The sequence below is a fragment of the Myxine glutinosa genome, chromosome 5 (genome assembly GCF_964187855.1).
Source record: "Myxine glutinosa chromosome 5, kmMyxGlut1.1, whole genome shotgun sequence".
NCBI lineage: Eukaryota > Metazoa > Chordata > Myxini > Myxiniformes > Myxinidae > Myxine > Myxine glutinosa.
The window spans coordinates 89,146,691-89,171,387 of NC_136265.1; the positions used below are offsets into that span (position 1 = coordinate 89,146,691).

Below are 24,697 nucleotides of genomic sequence, written 5' to 3' on the forward strand. Positions count from 1 at the left end.
GGCCGTCTCCATTTTGGCTGGTATATTGCCCACTATTTTAATTTCCTTGCATTTTTCTGTAAAAACAATGGCAGATATGGCTTCCTTGGGTCTGAAAACATATAAAAGGACATATTATTCATGTTTATATGATATCTAGATACAAAGATATGCACAAAAGTGTATTTTCCAAATTTTATGGCGGCCATCTTGGATTTCTTCGAATTACTACCTATTAGACGTAAAAGAAAAAATGGAACCCTATTTTTTTTACATCTCTATAATATTCTGAAGCAGAATCCATTGCTAAATCAATTTTAACAAACAAAAAACACGAAATTGCTAATCGCCCTAGACTATCAGGGGAAAGTGTAAACATTCATGCGTTTGTTAAAAACTTTCCATGCGTTGCGAACCACCCAGCCCCCACCCCTCACCCCCCCCGTCCCCCCCCCCCCCCCCAATGTTTCTGCAGATCTGCAGGGCACACATCGACCAGCAAACCCCTTCTGGTGAAACTCCCAAAATAGAGGAAAGCTGTTCACCTTCACTCTTTCATTCCCCTTTCTTAACCACAGCTGTTTATCACAATCTCAGATCATCCTCCCTCCAACCATGATCTTTTCCACCCCAAACATTCCCTTTTTTCCAGGTCATTGTGATTTTCACAGATCTCACCTCACCTCTTTTCACCTCTGCCTCTTTCACATATTTTCTCTTCCACCTCGCTCTTCATCTCACCTCACCTCTTTTTGTGTGTTTTGATTGGTGTCATCAAATATATATATATCCACACTTTCCCCTTCCTCTTCATCCTGTTTCCTTCAACTTCTGGAAGGAAACAGGAAGACAGCAACAGCTTGTTCACCCTCATATGTCCAAGTCCCCTCCCCTTCATCTCACTCTCACTTACACTCTGCTGTGGTTTCCTCTTTCCATTTTATTGGACACCACACCTTTCCTATGCCATCTCCAGGCATTGCAAAACGTCATTGCCGGGCACCGAAGGGGGCTCGGCAGTGACGCACGCTGAAAGGGAGTACTCAGTTTTCACTGTGGTTGTTTGTTTTCTTGTTGTACACCTCTCCCTCCCAATGCAGCCTCTATGAGCTGCACTGCAGTATTGCCGGGCGCCGGAGGCAATGCCGCGCTGTAGGATATTTAATTATTTGGCATGGGGGCGGTGTACTTTGAATGTATCTGTACTTGTTGTACACCGCACCTTTCCTATGCCATCTCCAGGCATTGCAAGTCGTCATTGCCGGGCACCGAAGGGGGCTCGGCAGTGACGCACGCTGAAAGGGAGTACTCAGTTTTCACTCTGGTTGTTTGTTTGTTTTCTTGTTGGACACCGCACCTTTCCTATGTCATCTCCAGGCATTGCGAAACGTCATTGCCGGGCACCGAAGGGGGCTCGGCAGTGACGCACGCTGAGAGGGAGTACTCAGTTTTCACTCTGTTGTACACCGCACCTTTCCTATGCCATCTCCAGGCATTGCAAATCGTCATTGCTGGGTACCGAATGGGGCTCGGCAGTGACGCACGCTGAGAGGGAGTACTCAGTTTTCACTCTGTTGTACACCGCACCTTTCCTATGCCACCTCCAGGCATTGCAAATCGTCATTGCCGGGCACCGAAGGGGGCTCGGCAGTGACGCACGCTGAAAGAGAGTACTCAGTTTTCACTCTGGTTGTTTGTTTTCTTTCTTGTTTTCTTGTTTTCTTGTTTGTTTGTCCGGGCGATATCTCAGCCATCCTTTGAGCTAGGAAGCTGAAATTTCGGCACAATAGTGAGCAAGTCCTTTCTCAAAAACAGAATTTTTTTTTTGATTAATCAATAAATTGAGGAGTTATTTAATTATTAGCGATTAATTAAGTACTTATTTAATTAATCAAATTTCCTTTCTCTTCTGACCATTAACTCAGGCACCTTTTGAGTTAGGAAGCTGATATTTGGACATGCCAATGACCAGGTGATTTGGCTGCAAAGGATATTTTTGATTTATTAATTAATCAATTAATCGATGAATTATTTAATTATTCGATTAATGACAAAAAAATTTTTTTTTTTTAATTACAGATTCTGATGAAATAGTGGTAGTTTATGTGTTCTCTGACCAAATTTATTAATAATTTAATTTTTTAATGATTATTATTTATTTATTTTCATTATTAATCATTTATTTATTTTCTTTCTCATTTGGCCAATATCTCAGGCACCTTTTGAGCTGGGAAGCTAATATTTGGACATGAGTGACCAAGTGATGTGGCTATCAAGGATATTTTTGATTTATTGATTAATCATTTCATCGATTAATTATTTATTGATTGATCGATTAATTATTTATTGAGTAATCAATTAATTATTTAATTATTTATAAATGACTTATTTAATTAAATTTCTAAAAGATACATCTTCGGATGAAGCACTAGTGGTTTAGTGATGCGATTAGCCAATTGATTATGAAAATATTTTGTGATAATCTTTTATTGATTTTAATTATACAATTAATCAATCAATTAGTGTACACCTCTCCCTCCCAATGCAGCCTCAATGAGCTGCACTGCGGTATTGCCGGGCGCCGGAGGCGCCCCGGCAATGCCGCGCTGCAGCATATTTAATTATTTGGCATGGGGCGGTGTACTTTGAATGTATTGTACACCGCTCCTTTCCTATGCCATCTCCAGGCATTGCAAATCGTCATTGCCGGGCACCAAAGGGGGCTCGGCAGTGACGCACGCTGAAAGAGAGTACTCAGTTTTCACTCTGGTTTCTTTCTTGTTTGTTTTCTTTCTTGTTTTCTTTCTTGTTTGTTTGTCCGGGCGATATATCAGCCATCCTTTGACCTAGGAAGCTGAAATTTTGGCACAATAGTGAGAAAGTGCTTTGTCACAAACGATTTTTTTTTTTTTTTATTAATCAATAAATTGAGGAGTTATTTAATTATTAGCGATTAATTAAGTACTTATTTAATTAATCAAATTTCCTTTCTCTTCTGACCATTAACTCAGGCACCTTTTGAGTTAGGAAGCTGATATTTGGACATGCCAATGACCAGGTGATTTGGCTGCAAAGGATATTTTTGATTCATTAATTAATCAATTAATCGATTAATTATTTAATTATTCGATTAATGACAAAAAAATTTTTTTTTTTTAAAGTTACAGATTCTGATGAAATAGTGGTAGTTTATGTGTTCTCTGACCAAATTGATTCATAATTTAATTTTTTTATGATTATTATTTATTTATTTTCATTATTAATCATTTATTTATTTTCTTGCTCATTTGGCCAATATCTCAAGCACCTTTTGAGCTGGGAAGCTAATATTTTGACATGAATGACCAAGTGATGTGGCTATCAAGGATATTTTTGATTTATTGATTAATCAATTCATCTATTAATTATTTATTGATTAATCGATTAATTATTTTTTGAGTAATCAATTAATTATTTAATTTTTTATAAATGACTTATTTAATAAAATTTCTAAAAGATACATCTTCGGATGAAGCACTAGTGGTTTAGTTATGCGATTAGAAAATTGATTATGAAAATATTTTGTGATAATCTTTTATTGATTTTAATTATACAATTAATCAATCAATTAGTGTACACCTCTCCCTCCCAATGCAGCCTCAATGAGCTGCACTGCGGTATTGCCGGGCGCCGGAGGCACCCCGGCAATGCCGCGCTGCAGCATATTTAATTATTTGGCATGGGGCGGTGTGCTTTGAATGTATGTGTACTTGTCTGCACTTGTTGTACACCGCTCCTTTCCTATGCCACCTCCACGCATTGCAAATCGTCATTGCCGGGCACCGAAGGGGGTTCAGCAGTGACGCACGCTGAAAGAGAGTACTCAGTTTTCACTCTGGTTGTTTGTTGTACACCGCTCCTTTCCTATGCCATCTCCAGGCATTGCAAATCGTCATTGCTGGGCACCGAAGGGGGTCTGGCAGTGACGCACGCTGAAAGGGAGTACTCAGTTTTCACTCTGGTTGTTTGTTTTCTTGCTTTCTTGTTTTCTTGCTTTCTTGTTTGTTTGTCCGGATGATATCTCAGCCATCCTTTGAGCTAGGAAGCTGAAATTTCGGCACAATAGTGAGAAAGTGCTTTGTCACAAACGATTTTTTTTATTTTTTATTAATCAATAAATTGAGGAGTTATTTAATTATTAGCGATTAATTAAGTACTTATTTAATTAATCAAATTTCCTTTCTCTTCTGACCATTAACTCAGGCACCTTTTGAGTTAGGAAGCTGATATTTGGACATGCCAATGACCAGGTGATTTGGCTGCAAAGGATATTTTTGATTCATTAATTAATCAATTAATCGATGAATTATTTAATTATTCGATTAATGACAAAAAAATTTTTTTTTTTTAAGTTACAGATTCTGATGAAATAGTGGTAGTTTATGTGTTCTCTGACCAAATTGATTCATAATTTAATTTTTTTATGATTATTATTTATTTATTTTCATTATTAATCATTTATTTATTTTCTTGCTCATTTGGCCAATATCTCAAGCACCTTTTGAGCTGGGAAGCTAATATTTTGACATGAATGACCAAGTGATGTGGCTATCAAGGATATTTTTGATTTATTGATTAATCATTTCATCTATTAATTATTTATTGATTAATCGATTAATTATTTTTTGAGTAATCAATTAATTATTTATTTTTTTATAAATGACTTATTTAATTAAATTTCTAAAAGATACATCTTCGGATGAAGCACTCGTGGTTTAGTTATGCGATTAGCCAATTGATTATGAAAATATTTTGTGATAATCTTTTATTGATTTTAATTATACAATTAATCAATCAATTAGTGTACACCTCTCCCTCCCAATGAAGCCTCAATGAGCTGCACTGCGGTATTGCCGGGCGCCGGAGGCACCCCGGCAATGCCGCACTGCAGCATATTTAATTATTTGGCATGGGGCGGTGTGCTTTGAATGTATGTGTACTTGTCTGCACTTGTTGTACACCGCTCCTTTCCTATGCCACCTCCACGCATTGCAAATCGTCATTGCCGGGCACCGAAGGGGGTTCGGCAGTGACGCACGCTGAAAGAGAGTACTCAGTTTTCACTCTGGTTGTTTGTTGTACACCGCTCCTTTCCTATGCCATCTCCAGGCATTGCAAATCGTCATTGCCAGGCACCAAAGGGGGCTCGGCAGTGACGCACGCTGAAAGAGAGTACTCAGTTTTCACTCTGGTTTCTTTGTTGTTTGTTTGGTTGTCCGGTCGATATCTCAGCCATCCTTTGCGCTAGGAAGCTGAAATTTCGGCACAATAGTGAAAAAGTGCTTTGTCAAAAACTGTATTTTTTGTTTTTTGATTAATCAATTAATTGAGGAGTTATTTAATTATTAACGATTAATTAAGTACTTATTTAATTAATCAAATTTCCTTTCTCTTCTGACCATTAACTCAGTCACCTTTTGAGTTAGGAAGCTGATATTTGGACATGCCAATGACCAAGTGATTTGGCTGCAAAGGATATTTTTGATTTATTAATTAATCAATTAATCGATTAATTATTTAATTATTCGATTAATGACTAAAATTATTTTTTTTAAGTTACAGATTCTGATGAAATGGTGGTGGTTTATGTGTTCTATGACCGAATTGATTAATAATTTAATTTTTTAATGATTATTATTTATTTATTTTCATTATTAATCATTTATTTATTTTCTTTCTCATTTCACCAATATCTCAGCCACCTTTTGAGCTCGGAAGCTAATATTTGGACATGACAGTGCAAGTGATGTGGCTATCAAGGATATTTTTGATTTATTGATTAATCATTTAATCGATGAATTAATTATTTATTGATTAATCAATTAATTATTTAATTTTTATTAATGATTTATTTAATTAAATTTCTAAAAGATACATCTTCGGATGAAGCACTCGTGGTTTAGTTATGCTATTAGCCAATTGATTAAGAAAATATTTTGTGAATTTTTTTTTATTGATTTTAATTATACAATTAATCAATCAATTATTGTACACCTCTCCCTCCCAATGCAGCCTCTATGAGCTGAACTGCGGTATTGCCGGGCGCCAGAGGCGCCCCGGCAATGCTGCGCTGTCGGATATTTAATTATTTGGCATGGTGGCGGTGTCCGTTGAATGTATCTGCACTTGTTCCCTTCTTTTTTGCTCTTGGTATTCCAGGAGCCTCTTTCAAGTATACGAAAAAAAAGCTCACCAAACAAACACAGATCTCATCAGAAGTAGTCACAGAACTCACCATTCGGCTGGTCGCTTTGCTCCTCCTCCTCCTCCTCCTCCTCCTCCAGACCAAAGGAGTTCACATCCTCTATTTTTATCTGCAGAATCTCAGGAAATCCTTCCAGCTCCTCAACCTTCATTCCACACACGAGCACTGTCGGCTGTTCCGATTCCGGCTGCACATCACAGGAATCCTTCTCACAGCCAACTTGAGCGGACATGGTGGGTGAACCTTCAGAGAGGAGGGAAACATACCACTCTTCATGTTTAGTCCACTCTGAGTACCTTGATCTGACAAAGTGCCAATATGTGAAGTACCTCCATAATTAAGGCCTTATCTTCTGCTTAAATCAGTTACAGAACTTTAAACTTTCACCACACAATAACGCCACACCCTGTGACCCCCCCTCCCCCCCCCCCCCCCAAAAACAAAATTGCATGTCCGAAGACAATACTGTAAATTGTACGACATGTTGATGTGAATGTTGATTTGGCCGCATATAAACCATTAAAAAGTTTAGATCGTTCTGTAAAATACGTGTTCAGCAATTTTATGATGGACATTCAATGGTGAGAAGGCCTCAAACACAAGCGCAGGGGATGTGTATGAAGGAGTATTTGTGCTCACAGGTAATCCATGCCACAGGTGTGCTGATATGCGGACAGTTTCCGGACATCAATAACTTTCAGGTAATAAATAAGAAACCACTTTAAATAAAATCGGATGGAACAACAACATTCCTCTGGAACATGTCCGTGGGAATTCAGTTCATGTTCATCACACTGGGAAGTAGGACTGACTCACCTGTATTACAGGTTTCAAAGAAGAGCCTTTGTATCATTGAAGAGTTTGAACACGAGGAAAGTGAAGTTTATTTGGAAATTCAATGAGCGTATTTACACAGGAAAGAGGAAGAAGAATCGGCAATCCCAAAATTCAAAACGTGAGGGGGAAGAGGTTGCCAGACGGTACTTTCAGATAGAGAGAGAGAAAGATTTGTCAGGATTGAAGGAAATATTTCAAGTGTTTGACCAGTTTGTGATTTGTTTAGACCTGGAAAAAACACCACAATAAATCTATCCGAACACGATATGGACCTCAACACCCAATCCCATTGGCAGACAGAAACCCCCTTTGGAGAGGAGGGGGGGGAAGGGGGGCAAATTATTTAGCTACAAACTCCATCATGTGACACTTTGGTTGAGATTGGATGAGGAACAACCAAATGTATCGCGGACAAAAATCGTCAGACAGACAGACAGACAGATAAACACACTAAATTGCCTATTTTAGTACGATATATCTATCATATATGAAGGTTATCCATGGAAACATTGAAACGCCCACTGTGTGCACAACACCGCCTATACCATGAGCTACAATGCTCCTCACAAAGATGTTTAAAACCCCAAATATCCACAACTCTTCCTCTACTCACGAAGATGTTTAAAACCCCAAATCTCCACAACTCTTCCTCAACTCACGAAGATGTTAAAAACCCCAAATCTCCACAACTCTTCCTCGACTCACGAAGATGTTTAAAACCCCAAATATCCACAACTCTTCCTCGACTCACGAAGATGTTTAAAACCCCAAATCTCCACAACACTTCCTCGACTCACAAAGATGTTTAAAACCCCAAATCTCCACAACTCTTCCTCGACTCACGAAGATGTTAAAAACCCCAAAATCTCCACAACTCTTCCTCTACTCACGAAGATGTTTAAAACCCCAAATCTCCACAACTCTTCCTCGACTCACGAAGATGTTTAAAACCCCAAATCTCCACAAAACTTCCTCGACTCACAAAGATGTTTAAAACCCCATATCTCCACAACTCTTCCTCTACTCACGAAGATGTTTAAAACCCGAAATCTCCACAACTCTTCCTCGACTCACAAAGATGTTTAAAACCCTAAATCTCCACAACTCTTCCTCTACTCACGAAGATGTTTAAAACCCCAAATCTCCACAACTCTTCCTCGACTCACGAAGATGTTTAAAACCCCAAATCTCCACAACTCTTCCTCGACTCACGAAGATGTTTAAAACCCCAAATCTCCACAACTCTTCCTCTACTCACGAAGATGTTTAAAACCCCAAATCTCCACAACTCTTCCTCCACTCACAAAGATGTTTAAAACCCTAAATCTCCACAACTCTTCCTCTACTCACGATGTTTAAAACCCCAAATCTCCACAACTCTTCCTCGACTCACGAAGATGTTTAAAACCCCAAAATCTCCACAACTCTTCCTCTACTCACGAAGATGTTTAAAACCCCAAAATCTCCACAACTCTTCCTCTACTCACGAAGATGTTTAAAACCCCAAATCTCCACAACTCTTCCTCTAGTTCTACTCACAAAGATGTTTAAAACCCCAAAATCTCCACAACTCTTCCTCTACTCACAAAGATGTTTAAAACCCGAAATATCCACAACTCTTCCTCTACCGTACTCACGGTCACGATTCACTTTGTGAAAAAGTTTGTGTCGCTGCTCATTTCCAGTGACAGATTCACGCTTCGGCTTGATGCCTTGATCAGCGCCGAGCATGCCTAGCGTCTTCTTCTTCTTTTTGTTCCATGGTACTTTTATCGAACCCTCTCGATCGTTATCTCATCCCATCGTATATTATCCTCGTTACTTCCAGTTTCAAAGTTTTATTCACAAAAATATTAAACCCTGAATGAAAAAGTAGGAGGAAAAAAGGAGGTCCGACATGCCAAGCTGGACGATGCACCTTCCTCAAGTTGTCTTGAATACCTGGAGAGAAGATTGATTTCGAAGCTTGAAATTCGGTTAAGCACCAATGGTGACGGCACGTCACTTGAGGGTTCAGAACAACCAAAGGTTGTGGACATGTGGTTGTTTTTAAGTCTTGACTTCTGTTTAGGTGTTGTTGGATAATCGGTGAAGCCTGTGATTGCTGGTTTGTATCATTGCTGAGAATGTGGCTGTGCCGATGATGCAGTTCCCCCTGTTGGTTTGTATCATTGCTGAGAATGTGGCTGTGCCGCTGATGCAGTGCCCCCTGTTGGTTTGTATCATTGCTGAGAGCGAGGCTGTGCCGCTGAGCAGTGCCCCCTGCTGGTTTGTATCATTGCTGAGAATGTGGCTGTGCCGATGATGCAGTGCAGACCCAGAGTGCCTGTCAGAGTCTGTTCAAGAACAGCACAGTAGGCAGAAACGAGCCCAGGACAAGGCAGCAAAACGCCAGTCAGAGTCAGCCCAGGAAGAGCGGGAGAGGATGAAGAAACGATCCCAGGCTGAGGATCCCATTCAGAGCCACACGTTGACGATGACTCGAGAGGAAGTCCACCAGCCATGCGTGGAGATTTCCATGGATACCATGGGAGGAGAGTGTGCTGACCAGAGCGGGGTGCCAGACCGTATCGAAGGCACGTGATATGTCAAGGGAGACAGCTCTAATTTCCTGTTTGGCATTGAGGACCTCCATCCATTGTTGAGACAGCAGAAGCAACATGTCCAGAGTGGAATGACCTGGACTGAATCGAAATTGATGATCGGAGATCAAGCCATTGGAGAAGAGGAAGGATTTGATATCCGAAGCAATGATGGATTCCATGACTTTGCTGATAATTGGAAGCAGGCTGATTGGGGTCTGTAGTTGCAAGGATCTGTTTTTGCACCTTTTTATGAAAAGCGGTAATGTTTGCTGATTTCCAAGATGCTGGCAGATGCCCTTGAGCAAAAGAGAGGGTGAAAAGAACAGAGAGAGCGTGAGATAGAGTGGCAGAGCAGGATTTTAGGACCCGTGGGCTTATGCCGTCTGGTCCAGTTGCAGTCAGTCGAGGTTTGACAAAAACTTCTCCACCTTGTCACCAGAGAAGGACACAGAGTCCAGGAGCAGTTGGGTTCGACTGGGTGAGGTGGGAACCGAGAGAGATGCGTTTGGGACACAAGATTTTGAGGCAAACACAGAGTTGTGGCATTCGGCTTTGTCACACATGGTGTCAACTGTGTAGCCATTTGAGATGAGGGAGGGGATGGAGGGGGAACAAACACCAGAAACTGATTTGACCAGACGCCACCAGGATTTGGAGGAAGGAGACAGGTTTGAGAGTTCAGTCTGAGTGTGGAGCGATAGTGCTTTCTGGCACTCCTGAGGCCAGAAAGGGTGAAAAGCTAGGGTGAAAGGGTGAAAAAATACCCCGACTGAAAAGACCCAAAACTGCGCTGTTCACACAGGCGACCCAAGCCCTCCGGAATTGCAGCCCCAGGACTCTAATCACATCGCCAAACTGTGCCCTTTCCTGCACCTCAACACTGAGCTGTCCTGGCACTTAATCTCTAAGGGGGTTACAGTCAAATGGGCTCTCCCACCTCCATACCCCACTGGTCCATGACCCCTTCCTCAACCTAATTTGCCACGACCCACAGGCATCTGCATCCCAAGGCTGGGTGCGCCTCACTCCATTACTGTCATCAATCTGGGTGGCATAACTTCACCTTTAAGATCCACGCTTCTCATCAGGTTTAGTGTACAGTCCAAGGCTCCAGTGGTGTGGGGTTCTGTTAACTCCAATTACTAGCCCTTCCAACTATAACCATGACTCCAGTCTGCAGTACACCAATGTCCATCACAACAGACCTCAGAACACCAATCACCCCACACTCCACTCTCATGTTCCTAGTTGAACATATCTCCTGTTTAGATCCATCCCTGTCGCCATCCCTCTCATGGTCCCTCAATCTCAATTTCTGTATGCGACATGTTCTCGCTACTCTTTCCCCTCCATCATCGCCTGCTGTGTTGATCCTGGGGGTTTATAACCATAATGAACATTGATGTTCTTCTTCTTGTTCTTCTTCCTTCGTTTGTAATTCCGTGGTTTCCTATCTGCACAACCATGAACCTCGCTCATTTTTGTTTTCTTCCTGACTTTATAATTTGGCTGGTTCTTGGCTGAAGAACCATGAACAAGATTGTATGAACTTCGCGACCAGGTCCTCGCATTCTTGGAGGTGGCTAGGTCAGACCTGGCAGTCTACTTCAAAAACGACAAATTCATCGCAACATTGGCACACATGGCCGACATCTTCAACTTGTTGAACAATCTGAACATGTCGTTCCAGGGCAAAACGAACAAGCAGGCGAAGTCCGTGTTCGTAATGTATGACAAGTAGCGGCGTACAAGTCAAAGCTGGATCTATGGAAGAGAAGAGTACAGACCAATGATGAATTTGACATGTTCGAAAACCTGGATGATCTGCTCAGCAAGAGTGTTGAGGAACGTGTGGACATTAAGGATGTCATCGTCGAACATCTGGTGAACCTGCGCAAACGATTTGACGAATACTTTCCTGTTGATCCACGCGTGGAGAAGAAGTGGATCCGAGACCCTTATTCAGTCGACGTTAAGCAGTGCTGCAACTTGTCCAACAGATCGAAAGAGGACTTGATCGACATCGTGTCCGACGGTACACTTGACACGCTCTTCAGGAAGGATACTTTAGTAAAGTTTTGGCTGACTCATGAGTACCCAGAGATTGCACATCTCGCGGTAAAGTTCCTGATGCCATTCACGACGACGTGGATGTGTGAGGCAGGTTTCTCGACGGTGACATATCTGAAGTCCAAGTATCGAAACAAACTGGAGACAGTGGCCCTGTGCGCCAACCTGAGAATCGCATTGTCACCGCTTCAAGGCCGAATCGATGATCTCATAGCCAATATGCAAAGTCAACCATCGCACTGATGTGGAGAATCCACATCCACAATGTTGCTAACGGAACATTTGAATTGTGCTTGCAAGTTTCACTTTGGGGTTTAATCAGTGAAAGTTGTTTATTTAATGTTGTTCATGACAACGGAACATTGAACCTGGATATAAGTTCAGATGCATGTCGGGTTTTTTCAGTAAAAGTTATTCTTGTTTTGTTTATCAGTTCATGTTACATTTTAAGTTCATCATCTATTCACGACGAAGATTTAAATAAAGTTCAAACACCTAATATCTTGGCGTGTCACTTTAATAATTAATGTTTTATTCTATTTCACAAAAGATACACCGCCAATGAATGCTATGAGATTCATCTTCATCTTCATCTTCTTCATTAAATCTTCATCCGGAATCATCATAGGGGCGGATTCATCTCTTCCGAAGCTGCCAACAAGGCAGGGAGTTTACGCCTGATTGGCTGACAATAATATCAAGTGGGCGGTGTCTGTGATCGAAATCGCTGCTCATTCTCAAGGGGGGCGTGGTCTCTCGCTCCCTCTCTCCTCATGGTCGTGGAGATCCGTACAAAATAACAACAAAATAAGGACAGTGTTTGGTATCATTGTCGTCACTTTGCTTTATTGTTCAATTACGAATAGTACTACTGTTCAAAGATGATGAAACGAACCCTTACCAAGATATTAACGTCATAAGCAATCGACATTTCCGAGACGGTTTGTGGGGGGGGGGGGGAGGGGGTCGATGGGTCGCGATTGGATGCCTGGGTTTTTTTATTGGGTCCTGGGCTAAAAAGGTTGCGGAACGCAGGTTTAGACGGTTCTGCTATGTCGTGTTGAAAGACGGCACACAGCTGAATATCTCCCTGAGTTTTAAAGTGGCAGAACATGACAACAGAATTTTTGTAATGACGGAAACTTTAACCTGCTATGGCTGTGGTCCATATGGTCACACCAAGTATCATTGTCCTGATGGTAAGATAACATATTGTTACGGTTCTCTGCCGCCCTTCTTCCCCTTACCAAGTGGGGATTAATCCTCTTGTTCTTTCTGGGCTTGGCAGAACCGAGAGACTTGAAACGCATCTTCCGGACCAACGCAAGGTAGGGTTTCGGAACCAAATCTCGCTCGTACCTAAATCCCTGCGCCGCCACGGAAGCGGGGAAGCAAGCCTCGCACGAGCCACATGTGATTTGGGTACACCGAGCGGATTGAGTACCACGTGGTCCATGCAGTCTTAGTAGTGGAACCCGATTCGAGTGGTTTTATTCGTACCACGCTTAGTCAATGAGGAAATCACGAGGACGATCGAATGGAAAAGGAAGAACACAGGTTTAATTATTACTCCCACACGTATATACAATGATCAGTGGACGCAGAGACACTGAGCAGCACTTAGTCAGTCTTATTCTTAACTCCCAGACTCGGGCCCGTCACACTCACACAGGGGATTGCAGGCAGGTTGATGTTCCGGCCAAACGCGTCGACGTGGTTGTCCAGGAACGGCCCCATCCGGCTCTCCACGGTCCCAGCACGTCCCGCGAAGATGGCAAGGAGGCGGTGGAAGGATCTCCGTAGCGCGTCTCCCGAACAAAAGGCAGCCGATGAGGTAAGAAGGAAAATATGCGTCTCTCAGCGCGGCTGGCGGTTACTCAGCGCATTATTACTCACGTAGCTTAATGCACTGTACGCGGCTCAGCTTCAAGCTCAATGGCGCGTTGCTTAATATTAGCGCATATCCTGGTTCAATGCGCGTCTTTCTCCACTCACGTATCTCTCAAAGTCCTCTTCGGCTCACCGCGCTGCTGGAACTCAACTCTCAACCGCTGGTGCTCAGTGCTTTGACGCTCTCACTCCACTCGCGCGAGTCCTTTTCATCAGTCCTTACTCAACGAGTCCTTGACGCTCATCCTTCTCGCGCAAGTCCTTTGACGCTCAGTCCTTCTTGCACGAGTCCTTCTTGGGGGCTTTGCGTGACAGATTATATAGATACGCCCCGAACCTTCTCGAATCCTCTCGAACCATCCAACCACGCCCTGTGATGCAGTGCTGTCGCCACACCCTCTGAGCCCTGATTGGCGGCTCGCGCTTACCGTCAGCTCCTCTGCCGCCCTCATTCAGCCCTGCCCCGACCCTCCTAGGCCTGCCTCGTGTTAATTTGCGCCAAAACGAACCAAAGTCAGCACAAAGAGGCATGAGGCTAGGGAGGCTGGATAGTCAGTAGAAGTAGGACCTATTCTCCTTACTCTACTCAACACAGAACTAACATAGGAAAAGGACTAAGCTCACAAATACGAAGAGATAACTACACTATCGCGAGGCTACATGTTGCTTCTGTGATTAACTATGAGGGGGAAATTTAACCTTTATTATACTGACTGTAGGCCACAACACTTGTGGTCCTTAAGTGTAAGTGGTGCAGCAAAGTGTTTGTGGCAGCAAGGTGCTGCACAGTTCGGTGCTGCACAGTTATCCAAACTCAAAACCACAACACTACCCCTCTCCCTTGTCAGACTCGTCCCCGAGTCAAACCTACAAAAATTGGAACGACCGGTTTTGAGAAAGATCTGGGAACTAACTTTTACATTTACATGTGACATATACGTAGTGTTCAAAAAGTATCCGACCTTTATTTTTAGTGCGTAACAAAAAAGAAGCTAGGGAGGCGTTGATTGGTGCACGTATGTAGGCGATCCTAATGCGCACATGTGAATTTTTTCCCACCTGCAGAAGCTGTCATTCGATGGCAGACCGCCGATGAGTGAGGACATGTAAGTGAGCGCAGTCGGATTTTCGTTTTTGACAAAATGACGGAAAAACTTGAACAACGCTACTGCATCAAATTTTGTGTAAAGCTTGGCGATTCCCAAGTGGAAACGATCCGCAAGATTCAACACCGTTCATTCCATTATGAAGGAGGATTTGGGCTTCAGGAGAATCTCAGCGAAGTTCGTACCAAAGCTGCTAACGATTGAGCAGAAGCAACTCCGTTTGGAGATCGCACAGGACATGCTGGAGACCGTGAACAGCGATCCCAGCTTCCTCAACACAGTGATCACTGGCGATGAGTCCTGGGTTTATGGGTACGACCCAGAAACCAAGTTGCAGTTTTGATGCAAGTTTGATGAAACACAAAATTTGATGCAGTAGCGTTGTTCAAGTTTTTCCGTCATTTTGTCAAAAACGAAAATCCGACGGCGCTCACTTACATGTCCTCACTCATCGGCGGTCTGCCGTCGAATGACAGCTTCTGCAGGTGGGAAAAAATTCACGCGTGCGCATTAGGATCGCCTACATATGTGCACCAATCAACGCCTCCCTAGCTTCTTTTTTTTTACGCACGAAAAATAAAGGTCGGATACTTTTTGAACACAGTAGTAGATGTGGTTCCCTCTAAAATTTACTCTAACCCGTGTATGCGACAGTTTTAAAACACTAAATATGTCCCACCTATTGCGTTGAGTAGCTAACTAACAGAATCACGCCCACAATAAAGTGAATCCAGAATTGGTCAAACTAAACATAGAGCCACTGGGCAGCATTTTTATATACAAGCACAGAACCTACTCTTATTTACAGTTCTATGACCCAGGACCTGTCCTTTTTGGAAAGAATATTGGAGAGGAGAGAAAGCACAGCAAAATACACAAAAACACTCAAAAGTCCATATTTGCTGCTTGCTTCTTGCATCTTCTGTGGGCATATATCAAACCGGCAAGCCCCCGGACCGGCATCCAGGCCATTCCTGCTCTTCAGGGCTAAATAAACTTACCATTCTTCTCGTCCCTAGCACACCATAATAAAAATACACAACAAATGCGTTTATTTATTTGCCAGCAGGGCCAACCCTATGTGGTCCGACTGCGTGACATTTATGCCACTCAAAACAAGTGGTCCGAAGATGCAAGGTGAATTTGCAGCAAGGTGCTGCACAGCAGATGTGTAAGGCCACAACACTTGTGGTCCTTAAGTGTAAGTGGTGCAGCAAAGTGTTTGTGGCAGCAAGGTGCTGCACAGTTCGGCTGCACCGTTGTAGCAAAGTGCAGCCAGGAATGCTGAACAGGTCGATGGTGCTGCACAGTTCCACCTCCAAAATGGTCCTGGGGTGGGGGGAGAGACAAAGCACGACCAGCAAAGCAGAAAAGGGCACAAAGGTACACAGCAAAACAAGGTAATGCAGCATGAGGGGCGCGGAAGAGCGAGCAGAGCAAGCTTGCCCCTAACCGTCCGTACCCCCAAACGTCAGCTTACATTACCCTAGCCCTTCCTTGTATTTACAATTCGTTCCTACGTCTTGTCTCCTATATCCCCCTCTAATCCAAATTAGTCTCCCAATCCCCCCCAGGAAGGAAGGAATGGAACAAACACAATGCCCCATTACGTCATGATGCGTCTTACAACTCAAATCGTTCACTTGGTCCTGGTGTGGAGCTTCGTCCTCCTCGGTGATTGGCTGTGGATGGCGTGAAGGGGATTCCTCAATTCCTAACTACACTAACTGACATTAACTCTTAAACTACCCGGGGTCGTACCCTGCCAATCGGCCATCTTTAAACAATGTGGTTCTAAAAACCTGATTCCCATTGTCCACTCTGCGGTGCCCATGAAATTTGGGTCTCACTCCCACAAATTTTCATACTGTGCCCTTGCACAATTTCGGGGCTGGGTCATGTGGCTCCACTAGCAGGTCCAACTACCTGCGCACCTCCGCCACTGAAGTCGCCACCAGGGCTTACCTGCTCCTGCGACTACCTAAACTGGGGAAGGCCCCTCCTGGCTCTTTACCCCCTGATGCCCTCCTTGGCATTGGGCAACCCGGGTCCTTCTCTTGGATCCTCGGGCCCCACTCAACAACTCACAACTACCCTAACTGGCTCCCAGAGCCTAACTGCGGCCTCACCTGGCCGACAAACTACCAGTGGCGGAGTGCCCCAATAACCATACGCACCAATTAAAGCACACGCCCAGCCAGTCCATATACTCATGCACCCTCCAAAGCACTACTTGCCACTACCTGCACCACAGGTGTCAATATCCATACAAATTTACCTGAGCCCTCCACCTGACTTTAAACTACCCACCCCGGGTGTCCGTGAATGGGTTCCATCTTCCCCCATTCACTCCTTCGCACCATGCATTCCACACCTTTTATTCCACACTACTCATTCCACACCATTTAACTCACACCCCTTTCGTCTCGCACACCAAATATCTCACACACCTTTTGTGCTTACACACCTCAAACACAACTCCATTTGTCTCAATACACAAATCCTCACACACACAGCATCATCTAACTAACTGCTTTTCCCCTAAACTCGTGCTTCCCTGTCTTCCCATTAAAGTATGCACTCCCTTCGTCATTATCATCCATCTAATCTCTCTACGTCCCCACTACAGTACAAATGTCACTACTCAATCCTCATGTCTTCTAAAGTAATCTAATTCCCTAACAATTATCATAGCCCTCCCTTGGCTAGCTACGGTGCCCCATGGAGGTAGCCATGGCTGGCCCCCCATGTGCCTAACACTGCCACCCCCCTAATCTAATGCTCATGAGCCCGGTGTGAGGAATGGTAAAACTACCATTCCTCCACACCGGGTACCATTCCCCATCAATACTCCCCCCAGTCCTCTGAACTATGAGCCCCCGTGGTTAGAGGTACTGGGTCCTGCCTCGGCCTCGAAAGCCAAGGCGATCCATGAGGGCGCCTGTGCGCCCGTGTAGGGTCTTACTCGGTCGGCATGGACGATCCGAGGGAGGGCTCGAGGTCCCATTTTGATCTTAATGACCACGTCACAAATTTGCGCCAGGATGACCCCCGGGCCTTGCCAGGGCGAGGTGAGTTTGGGGCACCTGCCCTTCCGCCTCCGGGGATTGAAGAACCAAATCTTCATCCCTGGAGAATACTGACACCCCTGGCTCCAGTGGTCTTACCTGTGCTTCATCTTGGCACCCGCCAGCTAAATCTGGCAGCGTGCGAAGGCATTGACTCTCTCCATGCCTTCCTCCAGGTGACGTGCATAGCCCTCCCCCGGCGGTCTATTAGGGGTCTCTGGCACGGGACCGCATGGCAAGTCGGCGGGAGCCCGCAACTCCCGCCCGTACATCAGCAGCGCCAGAACATGCGGTGGCCCCGTGCCGGCTGGTTCAGTAGGCCATTAACAAATACGGGAGATGTTCGTCCCAGTCGTACTGACGGGTGGTGGTAAATAATGCCAATTGTTGAACCAGGGTTCGATTGAACCTTTCCACCATCCCGTCAGATTGAGGTCTTAAGGGCGTTGTCCTTGTCTTCCTAATTGACAGGAGCTTGCACACATCTTTTAACAATTGGCTTTCAAAATTTCGACCCTGGTCGATGTGCAGCTCCTCCGGAATCCCATGCCGACATACAAATCCTTCCACGAAGGCCTGTGCTACCACCCCGGCTTCTTGGTTGGGGAGGGCATAGGCCTTCGGCCACTTGGTGAAATAGTCCATAACTACGAGGATGTATTTATCACCTTGGCGGGTGTGGGGTAGTGGTCCTAAAATGTCCATAACCACCCGCTCAAGGGGGGCCCCCACCTGGTGTAATTGAAGGGGGGCCCTCATCCTCTGTGCTGGTCCCTTTTTAGCAGTACATCTGTTTGAATAAGATACATCTTCGGATGAAGCACTAGTGGTTTAGTTATGCTATAAGCCAATTGATTATGAAAATATTTTGTGACAACCTTTTATTGATTTTAATTATACAATTAATCAATCAATTAGTGTACACCTCTCCCTCCCAATGCAGCCTCAATGAGCTGCACTGCGGTATTGCCGGGCGCCTGAGGCGCCCCGGCAATGCCGCGCTGTAGGATATTTAATTATTTGGCATGGGGGCGGTGTACTTTGAATGTATGTGTACTTGTCAAGGATATTTTTGATTTATTGATTAATCATTTAATCGATTAATTTATTTATTGATTCATTGATTAATTAATTTATTGATTAATCAATTTATTTTATTTTATTTTATTTTATTAATAATAATAATAATAATAATTCATTTATTTTGTATAGCGCTTTTCATGAAGCCCAAAGGCGCTTTGACAGAGTGCAAAACATAATGCATAACAAAACATGAAAACAACAATTGCAAAAAGACAAGAATCAATAGGGAAATATTTAAAGCAAAAGGAGGGAGAAGGAGAAGTGATAGTCAGGGGTTAAATGCTGTGGGTTGAATGTTGAATGCAGTGCTGAACAGGTGGGTCTTGAGTGATGTTTTGAATGTGGTGAGTGAGGAGGAGTCTCTGATGGTGTGAGGTAGTGAGTTCCAGAGGGTGGGAGCAGCGATGGAGAAGGCCCTGTCCCCCCAGGATCTGAATTTGGTCCGGATGGGGGGGGGGGGGGGTGGGGGTCAGGAGGTTGGTACCAGCAGAGCGGAGATTGCGGGTGGGAGTGTGTCTGGAGAGGAGGTCAGCCAGGTAGGATGGGGCCAGGTTATGGAGGGCTTTGTAGGTCAAGAGGAGGATTTTGTACTGGATTCTCTGGGAGATGGGGAGCCAGTGAAGCTTGTAAAGGACGGGGGTGATGTGGTCACGGGTCCGGGAATGGGTGAGTAGACGGGCAGCGGAGTTCTGAATGTATTGGAGTTTATTGGTGATTGTTGAGGGTGAACCATAGAGGAGGCTATTGCAGTAGTCCAGACGGGAGGTGATGAAGGCGTGGATGAGGGTTTCTGCAGCTGTGGAGGAGAGGGATGAGCGGAGACGAGCGATGTTTTTCAGGTGAAAGAAGGCTGTCTTTGTGATCTGTTTAGTGTATTTGTCGAAAGGAGAGGGTTTGGTCAAAGATGACGCCAAGATTCCGGATGAGAGGGGAGGTGGATACTGGGATACCGTCGATGTTGAGGGCAAAGTTATGGGTGGATTTTGTGAGCGTTTTTGGGCCAATGATGATTATTTCAGATTTATCACAGTTAAGTTTGAGGAAGTTGATTTGAAGCCAGGATTTTATTTCAGAGATGCAGTTTGTCAGGATAGAGTGGGTGTCGGTGGAGACAGACTTGGTGGAGATGAAAAGCTGGATGTCATCGGCGAAGCAGTGGAATTGGAGACCATGACGGCGGATTAAGTGACCGAGGGGGGACAGGTAAAGGATGAAGAGGAGGGGGCCAAGAACTGAACCTTGGGGGACACCTTGGGGGAGGGGAGCAGTGGGGGATTTGCAGTTATTGATGGAGATGAACTGGCGTCTGTCAGAGAGGTATGATTTAATCCAAGAGAGGGCAGTGCCGGTGACGTTAAAGGTGGATTCAAGTCGGGTGAGGAGGATGGTGTGATCGATGGTGTCAAAGGCAGCGCTGAGGTCGAGGAGGACGAGAATGTTGAGGTTGCCAGCGTCAGAGGAGAGGAGAAGGTCGTTGGTGATTTTGAGGAGAGCAGTTTCAGTACTGTGGTTGGAGCGGAATCCGGATTGGAATGTTTCATACAGGTTATTGGCAGAGAGGTGATGTTTGAGTTGAGTGGCTACAGCGCGTTCCAAAACTTTCGACAGAAAGGGTAGGTTGGAGATGGGTCTGAAGTTGTTTAGGGTGTCAGGGTTTAGACCAGGTTTTTTTAGAATGGGGGTAACAGCAGCAATTTTGAGGGATGGTGGGACGATGCCTGTAGACAGGGAGGAGTTTATTGTTGCAATGATAAGTGGAGAGAGAGCAGGAAGGGAGGCCTTGACAAAGCTGGAAGGGATGGGGTCAAGAGTGCAGGTGGCAGTTTTCATTCCTATGAGGAGTTCAGAGAGGTCAGTAGGGGAGACCGGGGAGAATTGAGACAGGGGAAGGCAGGATAAGGGGGGGCAGGTGGTTGGAGGGGGAGCGGGTGCGGCGGTGGTCAAGCTGTTGTAGATGTTGTCAATTTTGCGTTGGAAGAAAGAAAGGAAGGAGATGCAGTTGTCTACTGTGAATGACTGGGTGGTGGTGTCCAGGGGGCGGAGGAGTTTGTTTATTGTCGAGAAGAGTGCTTTTGGGTTAATGACATTTAATTTATTAATGACATTTAATTACATTTCTAAAAGATACATCTTCGGATGAAGCACTAGTGGTTTAGTTATGCTATTAGCCAATTGATTAAGAAAATATTTTGTGATAATCTTTTATTGATTTTAATTGTACACTGCACCTTTCCTATGCCATCTCCAGGCATTGCAAATCGTCATTGCTGGGCACCGAAGGGGGCTCGGCAGTGACGCACGCTGAAAGGGAGTACTCAGTTTTCACCCTGGTTGTTTTCTTGTTTGTTGTACACCGCTCCTTTCCTATGCCATCTCCAGGCATTGCAAATCGTCATTGCCGGGCACCGAAGTGGGCTCGGCAGTGACGCATGCTGAAAGAGAGTACTCAGTTTTCACTCTGTTTGTTTGTTTTCTTTCTTGTTTGTTTTCTTTCTTGTTTGTTTTCTTTCTTGCTTTCTTGTTTGTTTGTCCAGGCGATATCTCAGCCATCCTTTGAGCTAGGAAGCTGAAATTTCGGCACAATAGTGAGCAAGTCCTTTGTCAAAAACGGTATTTTTTGTTTTTTGAATAATCAATTAATTGAGGAGTTATTTAATTATTAGCGATTAATTAAGTACTTATTTAATTCATCAAATTTCCTTTCTCTTCTGACCATTAACTCAGGCACCTTTTGAGTTACGAAGCTGATATTTGGACATGCCAATGACCAGGTGATTTGGCTGCAAAGGCTATTTTTGATGTATTAATTAATCAATTAATCAAAAAATTATTTAATTATTTGATTAATGAACCCAAAATTTTTTTTTTTTTAAGTTACAGATTCTGATGAAATGGTGGTGGTTTATGTGTTCTCTGACCGAATTGATTAATAATTTGATTTTTTTATGATTATTATTTATTTATTTTCATTATTAATCATTTATTTATTTTCTTTCTCATTTGGCCAATATCTCAGGCACCTTTTGAGCTGGGAAGCTAATATTTGGACATGACAGTGACCAAGTGATGTGGCTATCAAGGATATTTTTGATTTATTGATTAATCATTTAATCGATTAATTATTTATTGATTAATCGATAAATTACTTATTGATTAATCAATTAATTTTTTTTTTTTTTTTTAATGACTTATTTGATTAAATTTCTATAAGATACATCTTCAGATGAAGCACTAGTGGTTTTGTTATGGTATTAGCCAATTGATTAAGAAAATATTTTGTGATAATCTTTTATTGATTTTAATTATACAATGAATCAATCAATTAGTGTACACCTCTCCCTCCCAATGCAGCCTCTATGAGCTGCCCCGGCAATGCCGCGCTGTAGGATATTAAATTATTTGGCATGGGGGCGGTGTACTTTGAATGTAGCTTTACTTGTTGTACACCGCACCTTTCCTATGCCATCTCCAGGCATTGCAAAACGTCATTGCCGGGCACCGAAGGGGGCTCGGCAGTGACGCACGCTGAAAGGGAGTACTCAGTTTTCACTCTGGTTGTTTGTTTTGTTGTTTGTTTGTTTGTTTGTCCGGGCGATATCTCAGCCATCCTTTGAGCTCGGAAGCTGAAATTTCGGCACAATAGTGAGAAAGTCCTTTATCAAAAACAGTATTTTTTGTTTTTTGATTAATCAATTAATTGAGGAGTTATTTAATTAATTAGCGATTAATTAAGTACTTATTTAATTAATCAAATTTCCTTTCTCTTCTGACCATTAACTCAGGCACCTTTTGAGTTAGGAAGCTGATATTTGGACATGCCAATGACCAGGTGATTTGGCTGCAAAGGCTATTTTTGATTTATTAATTAATCAATTAATCAATTAATCGATTAATTATTCAATTATTTGATTAATGACAAAAAAAAATTTTTTTTTTAGGTTACAGATTCTGATGAAATGGTGGTGGTTTATGTGTTCTCTGACCGAATTGATTAATAATTTAATTTTTTTATGATTATTATTTATTTATTTTCATTATTAATCATTTATTTATCTTCTTTCTCATTTGGCCAATATCTCTGGCACCTTTTGAGCTCAGAAGCTAATATTTGGACATGAGTGACCAGGTGATGTGGCTATCAAGGATATTTTTGATTTATTGATAAATCAAGTAATCAATGTATCGATTAATTATTTAATTATTCGATTAATTACTAAAAAAAAACAAATTTCCCCAGTTACAGATTCTGATGAAATGGTGGTGGTTTATGTGTTCTGTGACCGAATTTATTGATAATTTAAATTTTTTATGATTATTATTTATTTATTTTCATTATTAATCATTTATTTATTTTCTTTCTCATTTGGCCAATATCTCAGGCACCTTTTGAGCTGGGAAGCTAATATTTGGACATGACAGTGACCAAGTGATGTGGCTATCAAGGATATTTTTGATTAATTGATTAATCATTTTATCGATTCATTATTTATTGATAAATCGATGAATTACTTATTGATTAATCAATTAATTATTTAATTTTTTATTCTTATCTATCTATAATTCCAGTAATCTCTGTGTGTGTGTCTGTGTGTATGTCTGTGTGTCTGTGTGTATGTCTGTGTGTTTGTCTGTGACCGCTGTTTCTCGACAACCACGGGTCCGATATACTTGAAACTTGCCAGGTATATTGCTGGGGACCTGAGGATGTGCCTTTTCAAGGTTTCATATTAATCGGACAAGTAGTTACCGAGCTATGGCGATTTCTTTACCAAACTCCGCAAGCCGTTCGCTTTGGACCAAACCATTTCATGTAAATAGAGGGGGGGGGGATTGTCACCGTACTCGCAAGCCGTTCGCTTTGGACCAAACCATTTCATGTAAATAGAGGGGGGGGGGGGTGGATTGTCACCGTACTCGCAAGCCGTTCGCTTTGGACCAAACCATTTCATGTAAATAGAGGGGGGGGGATTGTCACCGTACTCGCAAGCCGTTCGCTTTGGCTTTGCGAATGGACCAAACCATTTCATGTAAATAGAGAGGGGGGGGGGGGGGGGGATATAATTTTAGATATATATATAGTACGGGCATGCCCTAGTTTGATTAAATTTCTAAAAGATACATCTTCGGATAAAGCACAAGTGGTTTTGTTATGGTATTAGCCAATTGATTAAGAAAATATTTTGTGATAATCTTTTATTGATTTTAATTATACAATTAATCAATCACTTAGTGTACACCTCTCCCTCCCAATGCAGCCTCTATGAGCTGCACTGCGGTATTGCCGGGTGCCGGAGGCGCCCCGGCAATGCCGCGCTGTAGGATATTTAATTATTTGGCATGGGGGCGGTGTACTTTGAATGTATGTGTACTTGTTGTACACCGCTCCTTTCCTATGCGATCTCCAGGCATGGCAAATCGTCATTGCTGGGCACCGAAGGGGGCTCGGCAGTGACGCACGCTGAAAGAGAGAACTCAGTTTTCACTCTGGTTGTTGCACACCGCTCCTTTCCTATGCCATCTCCAGGCATTGCAAATCGTCATTGCCGGGCACCGAAGGGGGCTCGGCAGTGACGCACGCTGAAAGAGAGTACTCAGTTTTCACTCTGGTTGTTTGTTTTCTTGGTTGTTTTCTTGCTTTCTTGTTTGTTTGTCCGGGCGATATCTCAGCCATCCTTTGAGCTAGGAAGCTGAAATTTCGGCAAAATAGTGAGCAAGTCCTTTGTCAAAAACGGTATTTTTTGTTTTTTGATTAATCAATAAATTGAGGAGTTATTTAATTATTAGCGATTAATTAAGTACTTATTTAATTCATCAAATTTCCTTTCTCTTCTGACC

The 24,697-nt window shown here is 43.1% G+C and overlaps 1 protein-coding gene across 4 annotated transcripts in view; it reads right to left on the reverse strand.

Annotated features, from left to right (window-relative positions):
• The window catches only part of LOC137427365 (uncharacterized), a 351,150-nt gene that overhangs the window by 40,320 nt on the left and 286,133 nt on the right, over positions 1-24,697 (reverse strand). For 2 of the 4 annotated variants that reach the window (XM_078778342.1, XM_078778343.1), the window contains exon 2: positions 6,254-6,466. In XM_078778342.1, the coding sequence (XP_078634468.1) occupies positions 6,254-6,466 (213 nt within the window). Of the gene's footprint in view, positions 1-6,253; positions 6,467-8,088; positions 8,125-8,697; positions 8,820-24,697 lie in introns of those variants that run through there. The other 2 variants (XM_078778341.1, XM_078778345.1) reach the window with 2 other exon arrangements.